At 35.5% G+C, this 10,806-nt stretch overlaps 1 protein-coding gene across 3 annotated transcripts in view; it reads right to left on the bottom strand.

Moving 5' to 3' along the window:
- Positions 1 to 10,806, bottom strand: part of LOC112055308 (kynurenine formamidase) — a 28,554-nt gene that overhangs the window by 5,131 nt on the left and 12,617 nt on the right. Inside the window, exons 1-4 of one of the 3 annotated variants that reach the window (XM_024095365.2) lie at positions 10,219 to 10,342; positions 6,621 to 6,753; positions 5,322 to 5,423; positions 1,869 to 2,082 (exon numbers count right to left, since the gene is read on the bottom strand). In XM_024095365.2, the coding sequence (XP_023951133.2) occupies positions 1,869 to 2,082; positions 5,322 to 5,423; positions 6,621 to 6,738 (434 nt within the window). In that variant the 5' untranslated portion in view covers positions 6,739 to 6,753; positions 10,219 to 10,342. Of the gene's footprint in view, positions 1 to 1,868; positions 2,083 to 5,321; positions 5,424 to 6,620; positions 6,754 to 7,425; positions 7,573 to 10,218; positions 10,343 to 10,806 lie in introns of those variants that run through there. The other 2 variants (XM_024095363.2, XM_024095364.2) reach the window with 2 other exon arrangements.

The following is a 10,806-nucleotide window of genomic DNA, read 5'->3' as shown; positions in this document are numbered from 1 at the left end:
TGCAATGTATTGTGATAAAATAGATTTTTTTTTGTTTTATGAAAGCTTGCAAATTACATATTACGCTTGAACTTTGAAACTTCGGAAGCTCTAAGTTCAAGGACTTGGACTAAAATCTGAAAGCATCCAGAGGCAATCGGTAATCGGTACGATGTCGTGTAGAAACCGAATGGAGTGCAAATTTTCATCCTTCTCCTAAGAAGTTAGCCCGCTTCCTTTTAAGATTGCATCGTCACTCCATAATTACATCAGGTGATAATGTAGTCAAGGGCTAACTTGTCTTGTTGTAAAAAAAATCGGCATTTATGTTTACACGGGAACGGGAAGTACAATTAATTATTACCTAATAAAAAAAGAGACTTGATAGATAGCCTATGGATATGACCCTTTGGTTCGGAGGGCGTAGGTTCGATTTGTGAAAAACTGAATTCCACGCGGACGAAATCGCGGGCGTCCGCTAGTGGAAGATAATTATGACATAATACATTGTACTGCTGTGGTTCAAGGTAAGTAGGTAAGTGTAAGTGATATAGATACGCGTAATTAAACTCTACATTCGGCGGTAGCGACAGAAAATTTTATTTTCCGGGTGGTCTTATCTGCAACGTATCAATTTAATCGAGCCAGTTATTAGGTTTTTTACAGCAGTAAATGAGGAAGTCGACTTTGAAATGACTTATGTCTGTTTCCAGAGTTTAATTTACCTCTGCCTCCGATTCAGGAGGGCGTAGGTTCGAATCCAGTCCGGGGCATCTCCAACATCTCAGTTGTGTGCATTTTAAGAAATTAAATATCACGTGTCTCAAACGGTGAAGGAAAACATCGCGAGGAAACCTACACACCAGAGAATTTTCTTAATTCCCTGCGTGTGTGACGCCTGCCAATCCGCATTGGGCCAGCGTGGTGGACTATTGGCCTAACCCCTCTCATTCTGAGAGGAGACTCGAGCTCAGCAGTGAGCCGAATATGGGTTGATAATGATGAAATATTGTTTATATTTTTGTCAAGATTGGGTCAGTGGTTAAGCCACTTGAAATATATGCATCACAATCATTATCAGCTATCGAAAAAACGGAGAGAAGGAAGAATTTGATGCGTATATTTTTTATGTATGAACACGCGTAACTTTTTACAGAGTGTCCTTCAGACTGATCAGTAGGTAAAAATTTTTATATTATTTCGTGGGTACGTTTATATTTTAAAGTCGGTTGTGTTTAAAAAAAATTATTTATAACGAAACGCTTCAGGTCTAGGCTTAATGCGCTCTCCAAGGCACGGAATTGTAATACCATTAACATCCAAATTAAGGCTGAGAATTTTCACTTTCTTGAATGTCTTGGAAGAACAAAAGTTAAATATTTAGCCTGAGCCAGGAGTCGAACACTCAACCACGCGATCCGATGCCATATAGGCTGACCACTAGACCAAAGGCATCTTATGCCACAGCCACAAAATTCTTCTCGCATTGCAGCAACGTTACCTTGTCTGAACACTCTCTTCTCGCGCAAATCGCGACGTCATGTACTAGTCTTTTAACTGGAGCTTATGTGGACAGGACGAGCGGTATGATATGCGGCAGGACGAGTAACGTAGCCAAACAACATCTCCGCCTACTTTCCTTGCTTTCCATGTATGATTTTGGCTGGTGGGAGGCTTCGCCCGTGTACTACCCTACCGACAGACGTACCGCCAAGCGATTTAACGTTCCGGTACGATGTCGTGTAGACATCGAAAGAGGTGTGGATTTTCATCCTACTCCTAACGAGTTAGCCCACTTCCATCTTAGATTGCTTCATCACTTACCATCAAGTGAGATTGTGGTCAAGGGTTAACTTAAGTATACCATAAAAAAAAAATAGTGAAATTACCTCGAGCCCATCTTCTCTGCGTACTCGAATACGAATTTGGCAGCGTTCTGTATTTGGTTGACTATTTCCGGCAGCGTGGCAACTGGACAAAGGTCGTAGCCCACTACAATGGTCTTGATGCGGAACCGGTGCAGCGGCTGGGCGAGGTACCGCGACGCTTCCCGCGAGAGCATCTGCCAATAGCCGCCGTGGATGTACACTAAGATGGGTGAATCTGAAATAGATCGTGATGAACATTGAAACTATCTGACATGTGTGGGACGCCGCCATTTTGATTTTTTCGAATTTGGAACGCATGATGATGATGTTATGTGCGAAGTAGTTTAAACCTTCACACATCTGTTTAATAGCTGGACAGTTTTTTATATCTCAGTTAGGATGTATATAAAATATATGTTAATCATAGTGCCAGGAAACTTTTACGCAATTTACTTGCAAAATATTTTTTAATATCCTAACATTGATATGAAAAACTTTAAGAGCCGTGATAGCCCAGTGGATATGACCTGTGCCTACGATTCCGGAGGGTGTTGGTTCTAAAAATATAATGGTGAATAATGAGACTATAATAAAAAAAAATTTAAAACATAGACATTCTTAAAACCAGCTTCATAAAGACATTTTATACTGTTATACATATGTTACACATGTTATATAATAAATAAATGAGGGTAAAAACTTAAATTTTATTTTGCCTGGTGGAAGGCTTTGGCTGTAGCTTGTTTAGTGGCCAAGTGAGTTAGCGTTCCGGTACAATGTCGTGTAGAAACCGAAAGGTTTGAAAGGGTTTGATTTTCATCCTCCTCCCAACAAACAAGTTAACCCGTTTCCATCTTAGATTGCATCATCACTTACCATCAGATGAGATTGTAGTCAAGAGCTAACTAGTAAAGAATGAAAAAGATATATAATACTTAGTTTTAGAAAACTTACAAGGGACAAATTTAACTAAAAAATCAAACGTTTTCTTCGAAATTTTTACTCCTGCTTCTTATCTACATACACCTTTCAATTTAGCCATATAAATTAGTCGTTGTTCTGTTCCCAGGTGAATTGTATCTCTATAATATAACTTATCTAAATATACGGCTTGGCTGTGAAATGTTGACAAAAAGACAGACAGACGCTTGTCTGTCTGTCTTTTTCTCCCGCATTAGTATTTTTTTTATTTTTTTATTTTTTTAATAGTATGGACTATGAATATATTTTACCCGTAGGATAAATATTTTATTGTTAAATTAATTACTCAAATTGGTAGTAGTGGTGTACTCTCAGAGACTAGGCTAATAGGTAAGAATTGGTCAGTTACATATTCAATTATTCTTTGCTCGATACGCCCGTCTGTCGAATTCAACAAATTTTGTTCGAAACTACAACCACAACTCTATATATATATATATATATATATATATTATATATTTCCTCTGTGACTTTTATTTTAATTTTATTACGTAGGTACATATGGCTGGCCACTTGGACCAGACAAAACTTATTTTTAATTTTACAATAAGGAAAAATACACAATAAGTAGTGGATGCAAGAGGTTAGGTAACTTTTTCACTACGTAAACATGTTTTGTAGGATTGTGGCTATGTTATACTAATGTAATTTTAAATTAAAATTGTATCTGAGTTATATAACTTGCAAGGTTTTCCCGAACGCTGGGCATGCGTTCGGGAAAATTTTGCGACATCTTAAGAGGCCTATGCCCAGCCTTATCTTAGTCTTATCAGCCGATAGACTAGGTAAGGGGTAAGGGTAAGGACTTTACTTCTTCTTAATAATCTGTTGTGACGGTCACCGGAACATGAAGTCCAGGGTTCTAGGTCTGAGCAAGATTGAAAAATTCATTTTCTTTTAAGAAAATTCTGAATTTTTTGATATTTTCTAGTACATCTTGAGGGTTCCTGTCTCCAGTCAATTCTTGATAATCATTCTATATAGACCCTTATTGATCTTTAACGTGTTTTTCGAAGAGTTGCCGAGAAGCTTAGTGAAAATTATAATAAAAATATGTATAAAAGTTGTATATTTGGACGGTTAAGTTGAAAGTTGAGGTGAATAAGGTTCTATTTGAGGTCTTGGGACCCTTGAAACCTTTTGAAGCCACCACAGTCCTATCTTATAATTGGTTAACGTAATTATCTATGGTTTGATCATTATCAACCCATATTCGGCTCACTGCTGAGCTCGAGTCTCCTCTCAGAAAGAGAAGGGGTAATGAAAATAGTCCACCACACTGGCCCAATGCGGATTGACAGACTTCACATACGCAGAGAATTAAGAAAATTCTCTGGTATGCAGGTTTCCTCATGATGTTTTCCTTCACCGTTGGAGACACGTGATATTTAATTTCTTAAAATGCACACAACTGAAAATTTGGAGGTGCATGCCCCGGACCGGATCCGAATCCACGCATTCCGGAATTGGAGGCATGGGTCATATCCACTGAGCTATCACGGCTTCGTGATCTATCTATGGTTTACCATCTTAATAAGTACATTGGATTCAATATATGTTGCCATAGCAACTTGGCCTCAAACCGGTTATTATTATACTAGTAATTACTACATTCTGTACTACCTGTTCTATACTATTACCTACATATTATTTTCATAATTTCCAGTGACGACTCCAGTCTAGAGTCTAGAACTAGACCATGTTGCATGTAAGTGCAATAATTAGAACCCTGACACCTATACGCCCGACTAAAATAAAACAGTATAGCCGTACATAAATGGTACCAGTAAATAATTGACGAAATCTGACCAAATCCAGGACATTCTCAATTAAATATCAAATTATTTTTTATCATTTATATAATAATTAACACTATAATAATTCCTAGAAGCTTGTGTTTTTGGTAACACAACACATTGATGACTTAAAACTAATACACGTCTTGATTCTTTTAACTATTATTTATAGAATTAAATGTGTTGTGCCAATAAAATGGATCCGACTCAGTTAGAATGTTGCGGGTACATCAGTACCTAAAACGCTGATATTCTGTCGAATTCTATTCAGGGAAGGACAGAACATAGAAACTAAGAAGAAGCTTATAAACCTAATTTGAAAGTGAATAGTAAATTGAAAAAACAAATGGCTTTGTGTGTGTAAATGTCAGCGCAGCAAAATATTATTTAGAGTGATTAGGCGCGTGACATTGAAATCAGTTTACCAAAACATATTTCTTATCAACCTCTCACAGACAGATGATAAATAAAATTGCGAAAGTAAGTCTGTCTTTCTGATACCTTTCAAGGGTAGATCCTTAAAGGTAACAGAAAGATGAAACGATTTGAATGAAGTTTGTAAAGAGATAAATAGGAACTTGGAGAAGAAATTAGGCTACTTTTTATCCTGGAAAAGTCCATGGTTCTTGCAGGATTTGTGGAACAGAATTTCGCGGGCGTCCTCTAAATTAATTACACAATAAAGGTAACCACTTACCATCAGGGAGGTCTGTGCCTATTATGTCCAACTTCTGTCCCGGAGTACAACCATATTCTATCTCTAGTTTATAAGGCAAGGTGTTGATTACTGCTTCGCTTGCTGCAACAAAATCATTCAACATCATTCGTTATCAACCCATATTCGGCTCACTGCTGAGCTCGAGTCTCCTCTCACAATGAGAGGGGTTAGGCCAATAGTCCACCACGCTGGCCCAATGCGGATTAGCAGACTTCACACACGCATGAATTGAGAAAATTCTCCGGTATGCAGGTTTGCTCACGATGTTTTCCATCACCGTTTGAGACACGTGATATTTAATTTCTTAAAATGCACACAACTGAAAAGTTGGAGTTGCATGCCCCGGACCGGGGCATTCGAACCCACACTCTCCGGAATCGGAGGCAGAGGTCATATCCACTGGGCTATCACGACATCATTATCAGTCTATTTCAACTTCATTATCAGCCTATTTTAACGGCCCATTACAGGGCCAGCCCTCCCTCCTTATAGGACAGGGAGGAGTTCAAACCCGCCACGCCGCTCTAATGTAGATTGGCGGGTAAAAATAAATTCACTAACGACCACTATCAGATGTTAGGATAGTGAGAGTTATCGTGCTCTCCGAGACACGGGGGTGTAATTCCCAATTTCCGAAGAATTTCCAGGCTGAGAATACTGAAAAATTCTTAGAAGAAAGAAAAATTTAGTATCTTAAAGCCCGACCCAGAGTTCGAACCCAGGCCCTCGTGATCCGAAACCACATGGGCTAACCACTGGACCAACGAGGCAGTTAGAGACAGAGAGCAGGCTGCAACATATAAAAAATTTATAAAACTGGAATCAATCACTTAGGAAAGATACATGTTGATCGATTCTCTGATCTACCTGATATGCGCACTAAAAGGGAATGGCCTAGGCTTACTCTAACCACCCGGCAATTTACTTATATCTACAAAAATCTTGGTAAGTTGGATTTTTTTGTTCGTTTTCTTGTTTTTGGTAGTGAAAAATTAATACAGCTTTAAATGTTACTTCCCCGCTTTAGTACACCAGCGATCATTTTGCCCTAGAAGATTGATGAGAAATGTATTTGTTTTTAAAGAAAATTTTTCCCAATTATTTAACCAGAGCCTTATTTATACATCATATTATCATCTCCATATACTTTTATACGGGAGTATACCTGGGTTCTCTGAGCCGACGTTATATAGGCCTGTGGGCATTCCCCTTTAATAAAAATGGGTCCAGCGGTTTTGGAGGAGTCTGGTGAAAATTTTAGATATTAGATTTGCGAACCTGCAGTGACGACGTTTACATGATGCTTTGTAACTTCTTGAGGACTAGAGAACCTCTGCGACCACATGCTGGGCGAATATTCCCTCTCTAGATCGATCCCTTCGGTTATCAGCGCCATTTCACTGCTTTTTGCCTGAAAAAGAAACAGTGGGAGTCAAATTCAAAATGCACACCGAAATATTGAAGTGATAATTATTATACATATTAACATCACTATTTATTTTTTAAAGCCTGCATTCTTTGTAAAGGCATGATAAACAGACACGTTTTTTTATAAGTATATGTATTTAAACGTATTTGATGATAAAAAAGTGCTTAATTAAGTAATTAGTTAAGTAATCCCTACTAAAAGTCGATAAGCGTTTCCTATCAAGAGCCTATAAAGGTAAGATTTTGAAATACCTAAAATCTTTCTACTTGATATATTTTGGTTTATTAAGCATTAAAATCAAATAGTTTCGATTTTCGCCCAAAATTTTATTATTATTCATTACTCGAAAACTCATGCATATTTGTATATACTATAGTATATAGGTACAAATGCATAATATATGTATCTGTATATACTATAGTATAATAAGATACTATCTATAGTAGGTAATGTAATAGTAGATAGATAGGTAATATAATTTGAAACAAAAACAACAGTTATTTAAAGATGCCTCTTAATGAAATAAAAATATGTGAATAAAGAGAAAACTATTTTTACATAATATCAATTTCATTTAAATCAAGGCAATCACCTTTCCCCCTAATTATTTTATAGTTTTAAGAAAACACGCTCAAAAAGTTTCATGAAGTATACCTTATTATCGTCAATCACACAAGCTCTTGCAGAATATTTTTTTCTTTTCAATAACAATTGTTTTATACATTTTAATAAATATATAAGTAAATTATTTTTCAACACTTTTTTTTCCACTAGCATTTTGGACAGGTTTCAAGGTGTGATAGACCGGCACGTAAAACAGTTGGAATGCAAGTATGCCCATATCACAAGGTCGTTAACATATTTGTAACGTCCTAATAGTGAGGAGTCGTCGAAAACTAATTCGAGTATCGATAAAGCTTAATTACTTCATTAGATACAATTAGGTCGCATAAACCGCTTTATCTTATCTCTAGGATAATAAATTATACAAATAACGTAATAATACAATAATATTTACTTAATTTAATCTAACGTTATTTGCATTTAAATAAATCTACATACTTGCATGTTGTAAATCTTCCAGGAATTTAATTATTTAATTTTAATTAAATTCTGGTCCTCCGAAATCCGGAGCTTTGGTCAGATCCAGTTACAAAAGTGAGATATGGTTTTTTTTCTAAGGTCTACTTATGGCAAAAACTATGATGAGTTTCAAAACTGAAACCTTAGAGTCGAATAAAGTTATAATATTCTCAGGTATAGGTAAGTAGGTATAGGGTATACCCTAATATAGAGTAAATATATACATAGTACTCATGAATGATATTTTATACTAGAGATAGGGCCCTAGGTAACTTAATTTCATTTAGTCGCTTAGGAATGTTGATAAAAAATATATATACCGTTCAAATTGAGAACCTCCTCCTGTTTGAAGTCGGTTAAAAATTACACACTACGCTGACATTAGTTAGATGTATACAGCATGTAAAATTTTACTGACGAAATACGTGTATAATCCGCTAACTAGTGCTAAATTAAAAAATATTAACAATTAAGGGAAAATGAAAATGATGCATTACAATGAAAAAAAAAATAATATTAAGGGTACCACATTTGAATCTTTATTAAAATACAAGTATCTATAAATAATTATTTAATATCATGATTTTTCCTTTTACAAATCTTTACAAGTCTCTACTGCAAAGTACACTTTTATGACTTAGTGTAGTATAAATTGCTGGTGTCGATTTTATTGCTAGTGTTTTTTCACAGATAGAGATATGGAATCTTCGCAATATTCACTTAAACATAGAACTAACGGTGAGAACAGTTTTCACAACACTATCTAATACGTTCTTTTATCTTTATGTGGGCAAACCTGCTTCATTTTTAAATAAAATCATATCACTTAAGACTCTTCCACACTTTGTAGTGGTAATCAATATAAGCCGTTGATTGCCTAAGTTTCAACAAATTACAAAAATCAATTAAAATTTTATAACAGGTTTGTTTTCAGTAGATTATTGTTTTTATCTCGTTCCTTGCAAAAAAGTGTTCCATGAAGAAATATATAAACGTTCATGTGTAGTTTTACTGTTATCTAATCGTGAACCATTAATATACGCATATCTTTATTATGATTGTTAACATTTTATAATGCTTAGGTATCTGTGTTGTTTATACTATATTTTAGGAGTTTATCATTACACGTTACACTGCTCTATATATGATACATATTTATATGTCTTAGGTATATTTTTAAAATAAGTAATTATTGCGACATTTGTCACCAATTTCATCCGAAATCTCTAAGTGTAAATATGAATAATTAAGTGTACATATTTTTAGATATAATGCCTAATAGTTGACGCATCTGATGGTACCGAACGCCACTTACTCGTACGATTAAGTTTACCGTCAAATCACCAGCACGTTTAGGGATGTGAACAGGGAAAAAATATCGTTACCATAATATCTATAACTACGTTTCGATATTTATCCCCTGCCTACATCCCTAGGCGTTCTACAGACTTGACGGTAAAGATCGCGAGTGGCTAGTGTAAGTGGAAATTTGGAAAACCATCGCCTGTAAACAGAGTAGGAGTTTTGCGGGAAAATTTATTACGATTTTTTATTTTCATTTATCTCTCAATTTATTTTAATTTATTTGCTGCATTTGAGAGTTTTATTGCTTAAAGAGAGTGCACAGAATTCGATATTCTCGGTGGACTCACAGACAGAAATACAAACAGAAGTATTGGTAAGGTTACCTTCGCCTTAATAGAGACGACATACATACATGCGTACATATGACTTCATTTGTAAGTAGGCGTATGACATTTGTTATATATTCTAATTTCGTGTATGTCGACTAACATACGTCAAAGTTAGTGAATTAGCCTGCAGAGTTTCTAGCTCAGCTAAGCATCACGCTGGTATTTTCCCGACGAGCTCTATCATCAAAAAGCTCTACTACTAAAGTACTCATAATAATATGTAAGTACTTTATTACGAAAGCCTAAACCATTTATTGTCACAGATATTCATAATCAGTGATTCCCAAAGTGGGTTACGGAATCTAGAGGTTCGTATAAGTTATCATTGTTTCGCGAAATTAATGAATACCTAACCCAGATTGGATGTAATAATTAACTTTAAAGTCATTTAGATTCTATACAATATTCCGCTTACAATAGGTGGCTTTGTTTTAAAAGTAGCATATCACCCATTTTCCAAGTGATGTATTTGAAAATTGGTAAATTATATATTTTTCATTTATAATACTAATACTTAAATAAAATATTGGTTGAGTAAAAATCATAATATTACCTTTAATTTTAGTTTAGAATATTTAATTTAAATTTAATTTTAATTATTGTGTAGAAAATACATTGAGTATCTATAAATTATAAGATGTAACGGGTTAAAAAAGGGATAAAAGCTTACCTTGTTATTCTCGCGAATATCTTGTTTTTAGTCTTGAACGCTCGCTAGTAGGTACTTATTTAAAAGAAAATTATGACAAATCCCACTGTGCAACTAGAGTTGACTCATCACAAAGGGCAGTTCTTGTCAAGCACGCATTGTGATAAATATAAACAATATATATACATACATAACACGTAACATGGCAGGCAACATTGCAAAACGAGATCGATGACCTGCTTTTATTAATATCGCAAGTGCAAGTGAAACAATACAAGAATGATTACAGTTAGTCAGCATTTCGAATTTTTTGTTTGCAATATTTTTGTTTACGATTACCTCCAACAATTTCAAAATTAGGTACGTAGCCAACAAACAGTTTATGAGTTCAATAGGTATAAATGTTTTTTTCGATCACGCAGAGAAATACCAAGCATAGCTCGCTCCATCGCCCGCTGAGTGATTTTGAGCCTTATAGCGACCAAGTCTCGGATCCGTAGGTCATCACTGACAACACGATCTGGCGTGATCGAATCAGAAATGAGGAGATCCGCAGACGAACCGTCACTGACACAGCTCAGCGAGTCGCGAAGCTGAAGTGGCAATGGG

This window comes from Bicyclus anynana, chromosome 4 (assembly GCF_947172395.1).
Source record: "Bicyclus anynana chromosome 4, ilBicAnyn1.1, whole genome shotgun sequence".
NCBI lineage: Eukaryota > Metazoa > Arthropoda > Insecta > Lepidoptera > Nymphalidae > Bicyclus > Bicyclus anynana.
The sequence above is the reverse complement of the archived record's forward strand: the minus strand, read 5'-3'. Positions and strand labels throughout refer to the sequence as shown.